At 38.2% G+C, this 16,848-nt stretch overlaps 1 protein-coding gene across 1 annotated transcript in view; it reads left to right on the plus strand.

Annotated features, from left to right (window-relative positions):
* rad50 (RAD50 homolog, double strand break repair protein) overlaps positions 1 to 16,848 on the plus strand; it is a 56,548-nt gene that overhangs the window by 26,777 nt on the left and 12,923 nt on the right. The window contains exons 16-22 of the mRNA XM_079835672.1: positions 852 to 978; positions 2,824 to 3,017; positions 11,155 to 11,265; positions 11,432 to 11,524; positions 11,619 to 11,732; positions 13,197 to 13,324; positions 13,511 to 13,735. Coding sequence (XP_079691798.1) covers positions 852 to 978; positions 2,824 to 3,017; positions 11,155 to 11,265; positions 11,432 to 11,524; positions 11,619 to 11,732; positions 13,197 to 13,324; positions 13,511 to 13,735 — 992 coding nt within the window. The remainder of the gene's footprint in view (positions 1 to 851; positions 979 to 2,823; positions 3,018 to 11,154; positions 11,266 to 11,431; positions 11,525 to 11,618; positions 11,733 to 13,196; positions 13,325 to 13,510; positions 13,736 to 16,848) is intronic.

Below are 16,848 nucleotides of genomic sequence, written 5' to 3' on the forward strand. Positions count from 1 at the left end.
ATACGCGCGTCTTCCTCTGCTTGTAAACAAATCGCTTCTGGGTCATGTGTCTGAACGCCGGATCTGCGTCATATTCTCACGCATGCGTCGTGGAGGCACACACGGAAGACAAGAACAAGTTGGATAAAGGTGTTATTTAGATTTTTTTTTTGCGCACAAAAACTATTGTCGTCGCATTGTAAAATTATTGTAGAGTCACTGTGGTGAGATGGACTTTGTAACAACGTTTTAAGTGCCTTTTATGCGTCTTGGGAGTGTAAATGTACTGAATGCCAATGGAGGCCTATCTGAAGCCTTTCTCAGCCATCAGCTTTACACTAAAATATCTTCATTTGTGTTCCGAAGATGAACGGAGGTCTTACGGGTGTCGAACGACATGCGGGTGAGAAATTAATGACAGAATTTTCATTTTTGGGTGAACTAACACTTTAAGTCTTTCCAGGTCCACATGCTCCTTTATATCCCAAAAGCAAACAAACTGTGCTAATATACACTCATGGTGTGCTGTACTACTACCTGAAAAAAATCATGATCCTAACCTTTATCTCGATAGAAATCTTAGTTGGCCAGACAGTGATCAATTTTAATATGAATCATTAAAAATATTGGTGTCTGGGACTGAGTCCAGAGACCATTGTGTACCCCTCGTGTTTTTTTTTTGTTTGTTTTTTAAACCTTAGCGTAAAGGTGTGCTATAAATGATTAGTTCTCATAAATGGCTGTTGATATATTATTCTCACTTGAAATAGAGTACAAACTTGGACCCGGAAACAGTAATCGATGTTTCACAACTTGACAAGCAGTATTGTTATTCACCTGTGTGTAATCCGAATGTTTCCTGTTATATGTAGCTTGACCTGAAGGATGTGGAGAGAAGGATCGCTCAACATGCAGCCCGGCTGCAGGGAGTTGATCTCAGCCGCACCATGCAGCAGGTCAGCCAGGAGAAACAAGAGACCCAACACCGCCTGGACACCAGTACGTTCAGCAGCTTATGTAGAAAAAAAACTGCTTTTGTGAATCTCATGTGAACGTACACTCCTGTTCGAAGGTTTGGGGTTTGTAAGATTTTGTAAGAGTTTTTTGAAAGAAGTCTCTTATGCTCAGCAAGGCTGCATTTATTTGATCAAAAATACAATAAAAACATGTGGAAAATGATTATAACTATTTAAAATAATTTCTGTTTTATTATATATAATAGTGTAATTTATTAATGTCTTCAGTGTCACATGATCCTTCAGAAAAAGTATTAATTTCTTTTAAAAAACATCTTACTGACCCCAAACTTTTGAATGGTCATGTACATCATTTTAAACATTGTTATTTGTATATCTATATAATATATTGAATATCAAATTGTCTAATTGTATATCGTCACCTTAATTTCTATAGCGCTTTTCACAACACATTGCTTCAAAGCAGCTTTACAGTCATGATAAGAAATTAATTTTGTAAATAAATAATGTAAATATTATAATTATAAGTGAATCAGAAAAATTAAAAGCGCATTTACATTTTATTTTTTAAATAACAAGCATGATTTCATCTCTTAAATGTCTTTGTGTGTGTTTTGGTCATAATTTAGATTTTTTTAAAAATCTAATTTCAGCTTTTATCTCCTAATTAGGACTTGTAATCATAATTCTAGATTTTTTAATCATAATTTTGACTTTAAATCCAAAATTTAGAATTTTTATCTCAGAATAATATAATCCGGACATTTAAAATCATATTTTCAACATTTTATCTCTTAATTATGACTTTATGATAATTAAAATGAGTTGATCAGCAATATAGTTGAATACTTAATATACATATCTATATATATTATATCTATATAGATCTAGATAGACAGACGATCGATCAGATCAAGTCTGGGACACAGATCCGTCACTGATCTCCTTGCAAAAAAACCTAGATCAACAAATCCTAGATTAGCTCTAAACTTCGCTTAATTTAATCCTTATTGGTGCAATCCACCCATATGCCCAGTTTCACAGATGAGGCTTAAGACTAGTCCCAGACTAAAATGCATGTTTGAGCTTAACTAAAAGAAACTTGTACTGACATATCTTAAATTATAGCTGCGTTTCCACCACAGGAACTTTCCCCTGGAACTAGGGACTTTGGGGTGGTATTCGGTGTGTTTCGACCGCAGGAGCCAGGGTCTAAATAAAGTTCCCCCCTCAAAATGGCCCTGCTTGTGAGGTAGTACTTTTTCAAGGTTCAGGATCTTTCAGGGGTGGGACTTGACCGCTGAACATGCTGATTGGTTGAGTTCACGCCGCATTTTATTTAAACTGGAAAGTCTGTTGTGGTGCGTGCAGTAAGAGTTGTTTGCTATTCGAATCAACAATGGAGTTTTAAAGATACGACCGATGGACCGAACTCGAGGTTCAGGCTTTATTACGGTTATTTGCGGAGGACGAAATCCAGTGGGCTCTGGAAATTTGCACACAGTCCTACGTCACAGAACTAATATTCACGGTACTTTAGACTGCGATGGAAACGCAGACAGCAACAGGTCTGGGGGAAAAAGAGTTCCTGGGACAAATTGTTCCGGTTAATTTCGGTGGGAACGGGGCTTATGTCCTCAACTAAAAAAAAGGTCCTCAATTTAAGTCTGCAAGCATTGTTTATATATTTAAATGTTAATTACGAAGTATTAGCAAAATGCTGTAGAAAAAAAAATATTTCAGATGTAGCATGTCACACCTCAAAAAAAAAATCAACAAAGTATTCAAATACCCAAACACTGGTCAAATAATTTCTTTCACCTATATGTTTATCACTGTGTCTCCGTGTGATGCTCCTCGTGTGTAGCCTGCAGTAAGATCGAGCTGAAAAGGAAACTGATCCAGGACCAGCAGGAGCAGATCCAGGCCTTGAGGAGCAGTGTAAACGAGATTCGTGGAGAAAAGCTCCAGATCTCTAGCAACATGCAGAAGCGTCAACAGTTGGAGGAGCAGTGTGTGGAGTTCTCCACTGAAATCCAAACGCTCCACCGAGACATCCGGGTGAGGAGCACCTTTCCACTTTAATGTGCCTTTGATTCATAATGAGAGAACTTCCCTTTCTTAGGTTCACTGGAAACTGTGTCATTAGCTGACATTATCGAAACACCCTCCTGGTGTGATGATTGTCTGAAGCCTGTATAATCACACGGATTCATTGGCTGATTGTGCTTGCACCTGTCACTAAGCCATGTGTCACCAGTACTTTAAAAGGATGTGATCATGGCATCACTCAGATTTCTCTTATTACTAAAGACATGCAGTGAATAATTGGCACTGAAAAGGCATGAACAAGTTATTTTTGTGGCTGACCTTATTGCATACGCATTTGTCGGAGTTTCAGATGCAAAATTTTATGGGAGAAGACTATTTAAATCATTCAACGCAATTTACTATGGTTGGCGCTAGTCAATTTTATGTTATTTGCGCCATTATTTAACGTTCAAAAAAGAATGTCTTAAACCAGACGCTAATTTACTCTGCTCTTGGTAGATTGTGTTGGTCATTATGGAAATGACCCGGCTGCGTCTGTGTCCTTTAACCCCCTCGAGTCGGCGGTCGCACCGGCGCGATCGACTTACTTTATTTCTTATCAGTGCCAAAGAGACTCAAATAACTCGTTTTTTATCATTCAGGCAAGTGTTATACATCATTATAATCTGTTAAGTTTCTTTTTTTTTGTGTACAGTCACAATAAAAAAAATGTTGTGCTTTTTGCAAAATAATGAAAACAAACAAGATGTGCGATTTACAACCTCTCTCTCAACGATGTCTAATCTGATTGTCTTCAGAAAATTACCTGTAGCTTAGTGAAAACTTAGTGAAAAGAAACGCTGAAATGTCAGGTTTTAAATAATGTAAACTATATCGAAAACAAATATTCTGTGTTTATGTTATCTGTTTGAAAACAGAGAGATGTCAGTCGTTCGCGAGCCTCTTCATTATCCACTGATGCGAGCACACCCACAGAGCGTGCGTTCTTTAGAGATTCAAATACTGACGATCCATGCGCCAACATCTCCACTAGGGATGGGCGATATCTTATCGTTTGCGATATACCGGTAAAAATTCTCCCCACGATAAGAATTTGTCTTCCCGCGATAATAACGATAAAGCCTAGTTGATGGCGCGACCCATCCGCACAGTGCCGCCGCTGGCCGTCTTGATGCCCTAAGCGTTATTACTTTATGATGGCCGCGGTGGCTGCGTTCATCAATTTGTATAGCTGAACGGGGGTTGGTGAGAGAATTTTCTTGTGGTGCCCTACACGCAGCGCGTGATGGGACGGCACTGAATCCGCATCTCACGTGCAGAGCGAAAACAACTATGGCGGAAGCTGCGGAAGAGTTCATAGCTAAACGAGGGGCTACCTGAGGGCAATCTGAACCTGTACATACAGATGTATTTTCACTCGCTGAGCACTTGTACTGAGCGCTTAAGATATTCGCTCTTTCTCAATCGATCGGTAAATCATACTATTTCAGTTCAACTCAATGAATGCGCAGTGCATTTGACGCACAGTAAACTAGTGTGAGGCGCGCGACTGAGAGCGCTCCGTGTTTCACACACACTCAAAGAGAGAGCGAGAGAGTCTTATACCACACAGAATTGACGTGCTTCACGTAAACAATATCCTTTGTTGTATTTTCCTGCAAAATAATGACGTTTATTTGGAATTATTCAGCCTTTCATGAACAGGAAGAAACGAATGCACAAACGGGAATCTCATTGGCTGGAGTGCACCTATTACTGTGCCTGTTTTGATTTTAGCAAATCAGTTTGAATGAGCACTGACAACGTGATTAATATTCATGAACCCAGAAGCTCATTATTCCTTAGTGCAGTTTATTTTTATTAGTAGAAGAATTCTTGGTATTATCTTATCAACTCAAATTACTGAAATTCTATCATTTAATCATTATTTTCAACTTTTTTGTAAGCTGAAGACATTTTTGGGATAATTACTTTTGCTGTCTCTGCTATTTTTTACCACTGTTTACACCATGAGTGTATGAATAAATACAGAATCGGTTTACATTTAAACCTTGTCATTGATTTGAATTATTATTGTTTGTAGTGTGTGATGTTTTTCAGCACAGTTGCACAATTTAAACATTAACTGCACTTTTACAGAAGACAATTATATCTGCAACTTTTCCATTTCTGAAAAGGCTGGTGAGGAATTTTACATTTTAAAAAAAAAATGATGTATTTATTATGTATTATAGGAGCCTATTTGATGACATGTACGTTTTACTTTAGATCATTGTTTGTTTTTCTGAGACTCTCAAGAATGCATGCAGCTCTCACTTGTATCCAAAAACATGGGGAATGATACTACATTTATCGTCATTGATATTGTTATCTCAATAAATACTAGAAAATATCGGGATAATTTTTTAAGTCCATATCGCCCATCCCTAACGCCCACATCAACTCAAATATTATGAATATGAAAACCGGCGTCTGTACCTTTTGATTGTAATATGAGCGTCAGCTGCTCATTCATAAAAAACTCCTCTATGCTCGTCATGAAGACTCTACAAAACAACATCCCTCAGGGCTTTTAGTTCAAAAGTGTGCAGATGAGGAGAAATATTGATATAATTTCGTATGTCTCTGTCAAATTTCTATTCAGAGAAGTATTATTTATTCAATCTTTACCCAAAATACGCAGATGTAATCATTATGAGCGCTGGATACTCTGATTTGTTGTGTTTTCAGTTCATACTGGCACCCGGAGAATTGAAAATTGTACTTATCTACAACCCCAAATCAGAAAAAGTTGGGACAGTATGGAAAACGCAAAAAAAAAAAAAAAAGAAGTGATTTCTAAATTTACTTTGACTTGTATTTCATTGCAGACAATATGAACAAAAATATTTCATGTTTTGTCTGGTCAACTTCATGTCATTTGTAAATATGCATCCTTTCCTGTCATTCAGACCTGCAACACATTTCAAAAAAAGTTGGGACAGTAAATCCGCGTGCATCCGTTGTGTAGTATACTTTGAAAGACGCGCGGACAGGGCTGCACGCGTGACGCGTCCGGGCGCGGTAAGTGAAGTATACCCGGGCCTTTAAGGTGGGCAACAGTACGGGGTCTTCGTTGCCACACATTCTCTATTGCAGACAGGTCGGGACAGTCAAGTACCCGAACCCTCTTCCTCCGCAGCCAGGACTTTGTAATGTGTGCAGAATGGTTTTGCATTGTCTTGTTGAAATATGCATGGACGTCCCTGGAAAAGATGTCTTCTTGAAGGCAGCATATTATGCTCCAAAATCTCTATGTACTTTTCAGCATTAATGGTGCCTTCACAGAAGTGCAAGTTACCTTTGCCAAGGGCACTGACACAACCCCATAACATGACAGACCCTGGCTTTTGGACTTGTTGCTGGTAACAGTCTGGATGATCCTTTTCTTCTTTGGTCCGGAGCACACGGCGTCCATTCCTCCCAAAAAATACCTGAAATACTGATTCATCTGACCACAGTACGCATTTCCACTGTGTGATGGTCCATCCCAGATGCCTCCGAGCCCAGAGAAGTCGACGGCGCTTCTGGACACTGTTAACATAGGGCTTCCTTTTGACACAGTACAGTTTAACTGGCATTTGTGGATATAACTACGTATTGTGGTACTTGACAAAGGTTTGCCAAAGTAGTCCTGAGCCCATGTGGTGATATCGCTTCTAGATGAATGACGATTCTTGATGCAGTGCCGCCTGAGGGATCGGAGATCACGGTTGTTCAGCTTAGGCTTGCGCCCTTGTCCTTTACGCACTGAAATTCCTCCAGATTCCTTGAATCTTTTAATATGTTATGCACTGTTGAATGTGAAATATCCAAATCTCTTCCTATCTTTCTTTGAGGAACATTGTTTTTAAACATTTCAATAATTTTCTCACGTATATTTGTTGGCAAACTGGCGATCCTCGGCCCATCTTTGCTCCTAAAGGATTAGACCTTTCTTGGATGCTGCTTTTGTACCAAATCATAATTACAATCACCTGTTTCAAATCACATCATTATTTAACCATTTTACCTCATTACTAGCCCTAAATTGCTCCTGTCCCAACTTTTTTTGAAATGTGTTGCAGGTCTGAATGACAGGAAAGGATGCATATTTACAAATGACATGAAGTTGACCAGACAAAACATGAAATATTTTGTGTTCATATTGTCTGCAATGAAATACAAGTCAAAGTAAATTTAGAAATCACTTTTTTTATTTGCTTTTTCCATTCTGTCCCAAATTTTTCTGATTTGGGGTTGTAGTAAATTAATCTTGATTTAAGAATTTTAAATATTTTTGACTGGAAACAAGAAGAAATACTAAATAATAAGAGCATTGTTTGCAGTGTAGTCAAATATTTTGATAATTTAAAATATAATAGGCCTTTGTTGACTTCATTCTAAATAAACTACAAAAAAAATATTTCCTTTGCTCCTGTTGCTCCCTCTCAGTCACATACCTGAAGCTCATTCATTATGCGGCCCATTATGTGGCTCATTATGCGTTCTTTTGTCTCTCAGGTGTGATACCCAGCATTATGCATATGGCCTTTGTAAAGAAAAAAATGTCTTACAAAATGTAAATGAATATATTGTTTTATGTGAATGAGTAGGCTCAATGATTCTCACATCAGTTTGAAGCAAAAACTCTAGGCAACAACACCCATTAGTCAAAAGTCTTGTGGACACATATCTATTGTGTGTTTTGAGGGCTTAATTTACTTCGTTTTTTTTTTTTTAAACCATGCATAGACATTCTCTCAAAAATACAAGCATGTACATACATGTTGCTCAGATATATTTGTGCTGAATACAGTGTAATTTCACTTCTGCCATTAATGTGTTTTATAAGCAACTGAAAAAAGCACAAATGTCAGAGCATGTCAAAACTTCTAAAGGGCCCCAAAAGAGCTCAGACTTCTAGGAATTAATGTGTACGTCATCAGTAGATTGCACGCAGAACTTTCCACTCGCATGTGCCCTTTTTTGGTTTTGCGCTGTCATGCTAATTTGCCCTGTTTAGTAAATCTGGGCCTAAATGTTTAGGGATCCAATTGTTGAATTAGGAGAGAGTGGAGGCTATGGAGAGGGAACTAATAAATTTCTCAGCCGCTTTAGATTCTGAGGAGTTGTTTTGCTGTACCTTTAGCAGCCAAGAAGTGCATACTTCTTTATCCTGCAGTGAGTTGTTGAATTTTGTTTCTCACACTGTGGAAGCGAGCTCAGCCTCAGGCTCAATCAAAGATACATGAGTGATTCACCACTATCTTTATCTCTGAGATATAGGTGGTTTGGTTGAAGGTACACTTGCTGCTGCTCTCAGATTCAAACCAGAGATTTTGGTTTTGTTACGATCAATCTGAAGGATGCATTTTTGCATTAAAATGGTCAAGAGACACGTGAATATCCTTAGGTTTCGATATGGGAGGCAAAGATTGCCAGTTTTGTTCTGTTTTTTCAGAATCTGCCCTGGCTTTCCGTACATTCATGAAATGTATGGAAGGATTTCTGGCCCCATTGAGGCTCCAGGGCATGCAGGTTTTAAATTACCTCGCCCATTTAGATTTGGTTCTGATTTGCGGGGGCTTTGGTTGAGACTTCTCGCTTCTGAGTTATTTTAAAGCAGGGTATACGGTCAATGTGGGTTTGTGTCACCGACTATTAGGTCTTATGGTAGCTGTGATTCGGCTGGGCCTTCTCCCTATGGTCCATTTGAGTGGTGAATCAACAGTCAAGTTCCTGCTGGCGTACTTACACGCAGGTGCTATCGGATCAGTTTTGACCCAGGGCTTTCCTCCAAGTGCAATCTGTTGTTGCAAGATGATCAAGATAGATGCCTCTATGGAAGGCCAATCATCTCAACTGGCACATAAGTTGCCATCTTAAATTGTGTCCTATGTGTCTTCAAGTTTTGGCTTCTTGCATCGTGGTGCAAAGATTGACAGTTGGATCTGATTCACTGCCTGTGGGTGCCTAAGACATTTCCGTTCTTTACATGTTCCCTCACTGGATTTATCTGTGTCTTTGGAAGGTTTAACAGATTCTCCATTTGAGCCATTGGAATCATCTTCAGAGAAGTGTCTGATTGGCTCTGTCAGTGATTTACAGGCCTTGTCTGTGAGCCCTTGTATGGATTTGCTTCTGGTCTGGTGAAGGTCTTGTTGTGTCCAAGGATTCATACCCAAGGTTGCATCTACTTAATTTTGCTCCCAGGTTATGATGTTGCCCTTTTCTTCTCCACCCTTTGGGTTTTGGGATAATGTAAAAGGTGTAACATAGGCTTTGCCCAGTTAAGAGTATTTTAAGTTGATGTTGCTGCTATGTGAAAAAACTTTACTAGGGTTGTTGCTGCTTCCCAGGCTTTGTTTAGAGGAGCATCCTTGGAGAAAATTTATGTAGGGCTTCTCTACACACTTTTATCAGATTTTATAATCTTGATATTGACCTGACCCCCGGTTCCCAGGTTTTTTTTGCTTGAGCGGGGTGTCATTCATTCATGTTTGTCAGTGTTTCATGCTTGTGCAGTCACAGACTGATAAACCAGCAGTTACCTCATAGTGTGGAGCTGTGGTTTACTGTTCCCATAGCTTCAGCTCCTGACTCAGCGTTGAGTGAACCAATGAAAGGGAACCTCTTGGTTATTTATGTATTTATTCAGCGAGAATGCATCGAACTGATAAAAAATGACAGTAAAGTATACATTACGAAAATGTCCATTTCAAATAAATTCTGTTCTTTAAGCCCAAAGTGCCCAAATTACTAAGCAACCACTGAATAGAAAAACACAAAAAGGTATAATTTAAAGTGTAGAAACTCAGCTTTTTAAAGATTGTAACTCCTAACAAGTGCTGAGTAATCACTATAAAACAGAGACTACCACCTAGCTAAGAAACATTATCATATTTTTCAAAACTACTGCCTTGATTAACACAAAATATTTGTCATTTGAAAGCTTAGAGTCTGAACTTTACAATGTATGTGGCCAATTTGAGTAACTCCTAAGTATTGCCGAGTTATTTGCTGATAATTAAATAAAAAAATTCATAATTTATTTGGGGTGTGACGAGACACTTAGCTCACAAGACAAGACCCAAATTGGGTTCACGAGAACGAGACGAGATGTTTTCCCTGTATTTTTAAGAAATCCTCAATGACAAAATTGTCTGTACCTCCTAATTCAACTCCATTCCACAAATTGAACATAGAAATAAAAACGGTATAATGAAAATAAATAACTTTTCTTAGTCTTAAGTGCAACCATAATCAACCTCAATATTCAAAGTGCAAATAGAGAGCAAAACCGAGAACAGAGCTAAGAGGTGGTTACAGCTACACAGCCCAGCATAAGATACGTTTGATATTATGTCGCCTAATTGTGCCAATCACGGAGCTCGCATTTACTTTCGCTTTTGATTCGCGATTGCACAAACTCTGTGTATAGGGAGCGGCTGGTTCTGAGAGCTCCACGATATCTCGTCACACCCCTAAAATGTATGAATTTCTCTTTTTTCAACTATGTAAAAGGCTACATTGTTTCCGAATGCTGTGACTTTATTACTGTATGCTATCACCACAGAACATATCTATAGGAACTTCACCAAAGAATAATTATCTTCCTAACTTTTTTTCTTTTTCTAAAGTTATTGCATGAGAATGTCCATGAAAGTTTTCTATCAAACTAACACTACTGACCTTTTGACTCTCCTTGCTATAGTTTTGGAGTTGAGTCTTTACTTTTGTGTATGTCACTCAGAAAAAAACAACTCTGAAAATGCCTTGAGGGCTTAATCTGACAAAGTTCCACGATTTCCTCAAAAATGTTAAGCAGTACAACTGTTTTCAACATTGATAATACGGTAATAAGATATGTTTATTGAGCATTAAATCAGCATATTAGTATAATAGTATAATGGCTGCTGAAAATTCAGCTTTGCCATCACAAACGTACATAATTAGAACAGTTTTTCCACTTGAAAAACATTTTTTTACTGTATTTTGATCAAATAAATGCAGCTGTGGCAAGCACAAGAGAATTCTTTCAAAAACATCAAATCTTACCAAACCCAAACTTTTGAACAGTTGGTGTTATCATATTTTTACTGTTGTCATGATTTGTGTTTATTAGGATGCAAATGATCAGATGTCTCCTCTAGCTGCAACTCTGGAGAAGCTCCAGCTGGAGAAACAGGACCTTGCTAAGCGCAAGATGCAGAAACAGGAAGAAGGGCAAGAAAAGGTTTTTTTGCATTTGTGTTATAGGTTTTATGTGACTCATAAGTTATGTTTACTGTGAACTTATTCACCGCAATGTATTACATGAAAGGTTTTGGATTTTTACTTTAATGCAAGACAAAGTCATTGCTTATCGTTGGAGTTGACTAAAGCTTTATACTTTCTTTTAGATAAATGCAATCAAGGAAAAAGTTAAAAACTTGACCCTCCTTGAAAGAGAGATCCTCAAGTACATTGATGAGGGCAAAGACAGCTACAAAGAGGTACGGCAAAATGATGTGCAATCTCTTAGCTCTCATTTCCTAATTCATGTTTTATTTCCCCCATTTATTTTCTTTTTTACTTTTTCTTATTTAGCAAAAAGAAACTGAGCTACAAGAGGTGGAAAAACAACTACACGAGGCTGAAAAACAGCGAGAGAAGACCAATAAAGACATGGGCAACATCCGACAAGATATTGACACTCAGAAGGTCAAGCAAAGCTTCATGTGTTTTTGCTTTTGTTGTCGCATAGGCCTATTTTCTATATACTTCCAAAACTGTGCTTTTACACATTAAAATGCAGACTCGCACCCAAACAAAAACTAGATACAAATGTCAGCAGATTGCCTATGACATACATTTCTAATAATATTCAAACCTTTATAGAGTTGCAGTTGTGCAAGCAGGCACATATTGAGCCAAAATGTACAGAAACACAATTATTTATGGTGAGAAAGTGGTTAATGTCAGCATGAACCTCCAGCTTTGTTCAAACATTGTGGATTTTGTTAACCTATATCTGATTAATTAAGTGGCTGATGCCATATACATAGCAATTTTTGATGCAGTTTGTTGAGTGGTAATTTGAAATTGCAACCAGCTTGTCTGAAACAAAATATCAGACCTATAAATGTATAAAAACCTATAAATGTTTTTGTCTGGGACAAAAAAGAGGTTTTTAACGAGATGGCGGACAGCAGTGTGAGTAAAATAATACGTTTAACTCTGGAAAACCTGCACATAACCTTTTCACAGGAGTTTTGTTTTCATAGTTAGACAGAATTATTGTATCGTTATATTATCAGTATCGTGAGCCATGTATCGTATAGTGAGGTACAGGGTGATTCCCACCATTACTAAACATTTTGTCGTCCAGTGTTGGGGAAAGTTATTTTTAAAAGTAATGCATTACAATATTATGTTACTCCCTACAAAAGTAACTTATTGCGTTACTTAGTTACTTTTAATGTAATGTAATGCGTTACGTTACTTTTGCGTTACTTTTTTCTCACCTGGGCTGGGCTTGCTTATTTGTTAAAAGTTCTATTGGCAAATGTAAAGGCCTTTCACACCAAAAGTGAAATGAAGAAATTCTAATTCACGGCAGTACAGTAGAGGGCGCAGTTAATAAAAAAAATTCAGATGTTCAGCCATTATAGATTGAAGAACAATAGGATGCAGAAGAAGAAAGTTCAACACGCTTACTACAGCAATCATAAAAAAAAAAAAAGTATGGTTGAAGTAGATCATCAAAGGTCAGCAACAAAGAAATTGGTTATTAAAGTGAGATTAAATACAAAAAGTATATTTGTGTGATTTAATATATTTAATCATTGCAGGTTTGTGTAATATTCTGAGATTGCATTTCACTGTTTTTATTCATTTTGAGATGAATTACAGATTTTAACTGAATCAGTTTTTTTTTGCAAGTGAGATGAGTAAATGCATGCTCACATTTATTCTAAAAATACAATAACTTGTTACTTATTTGAACAAATTTAAAAGTAGTGTGTTACTTTACTAGTTACTTGAAAAAAGTAATCTGCTTATGTAACTCAAGTTACCCCAACACTGAGTGGTCGCAATGTGCTTTTTTTCCTAAAAATGAAGCATATTTTTCTGTTTTCCATTTCGATTGAGGATATATGATTGTGTGATTTTTGTTTTTAACAGGTTCAAGAGCGCTGGCTACAGGATAACTTGACCTTACGGAAGCGTGTGGAGGAGCTGAAAGAGGTGACCAGGACACGCGAGGCCTTGCTAAAGGAGATGGGCAACATGCAAGTCATGCAGTTGCGCAAGTATGGGATCAATTATACCTCTTACATACAGCTACCAAGTGCTAGCTAGGAAGTCCTGACACACTTTGACTAACTCTTACATTTTGCTCCTAATTATTTTAATGTCAACTAGTTTGTATACAGTTTAACAAAGTGTGAGAGTTCAGATCAGTATGTATCTTAAAGAGTGTATCTTTTTTTGTCAAGTGAGCGGCGCGAAGTGGAGCGAAAGTTGGATGACCTGAAAAAGAACCGCAGTGTGGCTCTCGGTCGACAGAAAGGCTACGAAGACGAGATCCTCCGTTTTCGTAAAGAGCTCAGTGAGGATCATTATTGCCGGGCTGAGGATCTCTACAGAGACAAAATGATTGTCATGAGAACAACAGAGTTGGCCAATAAGGACCTGGACATCTACTATAAGGCCCTCGACCAGTAAGTAGGTTTGGTTATCAGGGGTTTTCGGAAGGGTAGTTTCTGGTGGCGGTTTGTCTGAGTGTGTAGGTTTGGTTTTGATGTGGTTCGGCTGACAGCAACAATCAGCAACAGGCCGTGTGCACGATTACCTAGACTGAAGGAAGTGACTCAACCTTTTTGCGCTAATGGTGCAGTTGAATCATCACTGGCTGGTGGGCTTGATGTCACAGGGACTCCCCAAAAAGATGCTAAAACACTTACTGTTATAACCATAGCAATGGTTATCTTGCCTTGTTTAGGTGTTGATAGTATGAGTCAAATTTAGTGCTGTCAGTCAATTAAAAAATGTACTAATTAATCACACATTTTTTCTGTATATATTTTTATATTGTAATGATTTCACAGTTAATCTCCAAACTAATGTATAAACAACATAAAGACATTAGCCTATATTTTAAATGTGTTTAATGGCATCTTTTTATGAAGGAAGGCTAGTATCACAGATACCAAAACCAAAAAATTAATTTTTTTCTTAATTTTAGATATTAATTATATACATTCAACATTTCAGTAAAATTAAAAGCTATTATTTTTTTAACATTTGTTAAGCTTTAATAAAAATATATATAACTTATTTAAGTGAACTTAAAACAATCTTCACATAAACCCATTATAATAAATGCCACATTTACCTGTCCTTCAATATATCAGGGCTCAATGTTTTCTATTGACCCAGTCAGACCAGTTCAGATTTTTACTTGCTCTGTCAAAATGCACAAAAAGTTACTGTTTTCGTTGTTTTTGACCCATGTAACCTTGTAAACAGTGCTTTAAGATTTTCAGGTAGGTCTAACAGAAAGGAAATATACAGAAATTGAATAATCAAACACTTCACTGCATAAATTATAAATTAAATATAGATGAATCCTTATTAAAGCTACACAAGTTATTGTACTCAAGAACAGTGTTTTATTCTTTGATTATTCTTTAAGACCTGCTGCACATGACGCCGATCTGACACACATTTTCTCACCTTTTATCATATGTAGGTCACATACAGTGGTGTGAAAAAGTATTTGCCTCCTTACTGATTTCTGATTTTTTTGCATGTTTGTCACACTTAAATGTTTCAGATCATCAAACTAATTTAAATATTAGTCAAAGATAACACAAGTAAACACAAAATGCAGTTTTTAAATGAAGGTTGTTATTATTAAGGGAAAACTAAATCCAAACCTACATGGCCCTGTGTGAAAAAGTGATTGCCCCCTAAACCTAATAACTGGTTGGGAGTTGGGACACCCTTAGCAGCAACAACTGCAATCAAGCGTTTGCGATAACTTGCATTGAGTCTTGTACAGTGATGTGGAGGAATTTTGGCCCACTCATCTTTGCAGAATTGTTGTAATTCAGCCACATTGGAGGGTTTTCGAGCATGAACTGCCTTTTTAAGGTCATGCCACAGGATCTCAATAGGATTCAGGTCAGGACTTTGACTAGGCCACTCCAAAGTCTTCATTTTGTTTTTCTTCAGCCATTCAGAGGTAGACTTGCTGGTGTGTTTTGGATCATTGTCCTGCTGCAGAACCCAAGTTCGCTTCAGCTTGAGGCCACGGACAGATGGCCGGACATTCTCCTTCAGTTTTTTTTTTGGTAGACAGCAGAATTCATGGTTCCATTTATCACAGCAAGTCTTTCAGGTCCTGAAGCAACAAAACAGCCCCAGACCATCACACAACCACCACCATAGTTTACTGTTGGTATGATTTTCTTTTTCTGAAATGCGGTTTTACTTTTACGCCAGATGTAATGGGACACACACCTTCCAAAAAGTTCATCTTTTGTCTCGTCAGTTCACAGAATATTTTCCCAAAAGTCTTGGGGATCATCAAGATGTTTTCTAGCAAAAATGAGACAAGCCTTAATGTTCTTTTTGCTCAGCAGTGGTTTTCGTCTTGGAACTCTGCCATGCAGACCATTTTTGCCCAGTCTCTTTCTTATGGTGGAGTCATGAACACTGACCTTAACTGAGGCAAGTGAGGCCTGCAGTTCTCTAGACGTTGATATGGGGTCTTTTGTGACCTCTTGGATGAGTCGGAGCAGCGCTCTTATGCTGCGTTCACACCAAACGCGAATTGAGCGTCTGGCGCGAGTGATTTCAATGTTAAGTCAATGGAAAGGCGCGTTGACGCGCGTCTGGAGGTCCCGCGGCGCGAAGGACGCGAATCCGCCTCATTCGCGCGAATGGCGCGAATTGGACGCGAATTGAGCGTATTGCGCGATACGCGCGTTACACGCGAATGGTGCTTTTGTGCATTCACGCGTTTGAAGCGAATTCGCGTCTGACGCCCGAGTTGAAAAATTTGAACTTTGGCGTCAATTCGCGCCGCGTTAACCAATCAGGAGCCTGCTCGCTGCTGTCACGTGGTAAAGTGACGTGTATGAGAAACCCTGCATAAATTAAAAACAGTAGTATTGTGTCACAAAATGTAGTTTTAAGACGTTTTCAGGTGGGAATGTAGTTGTTTAAAGCTCAAATCTGTGGTTTATTTATAAAGAGAGCGCCTATTTAAAAAAAATAATCTTGTGTTTTTGGAGTTGTGAGATCCAGGCTATCACCGGGCAATCACTGCTCATAACCCCAGCGAGAGCAGCCTTTCCTCGGCCAGTCCTTCTGGCGTCTGCCGCTGGCTCTGATGTCCTGTAGTGGTTCGTCTTGTGTGGATCTAACGGGCGATCTTTGCTCTCATGAATATATAATTTGTTGTCTGCCAAATCGTTTTGACTGAGGGCAAAGAGAAGTTTCATAACTTTATATTTTAAGGATATTTAAACATACATGCAGTGAAGATAATGTAGGAGTTGCCTGGACCACATTTGTGTGGCTATTAATGCTTAATATATATGTTTAATGAAAATGAAAAGAGGCAGAGTGGTGTTTTATGACATATTTCTCCTGGAGTGCCTTGAATACGCGTCAATTTCGCTTCCAGCGCTCGATTTCTACGCGCGTCCAATTCTCTGCTGACGCGCGAATGCATTCAAAATGTACGCGCGTGAAACTAGACGCGGTAGACAAGATTTTGACGCTCAATTCGCGTTTGGTGTGAACGCAGCATTATGCTGCGTTC

Source organism: Gobio gobio (genome assembly GCF_949357685.1).
Source record: "Gobio gobio genome assembly, chromosome: 14".
NCBI lineage: Eukaryota > Metazoa > Chordata > Actinopteri > Cypriniformes > Gobionidae > Gobio > Gobio gobio.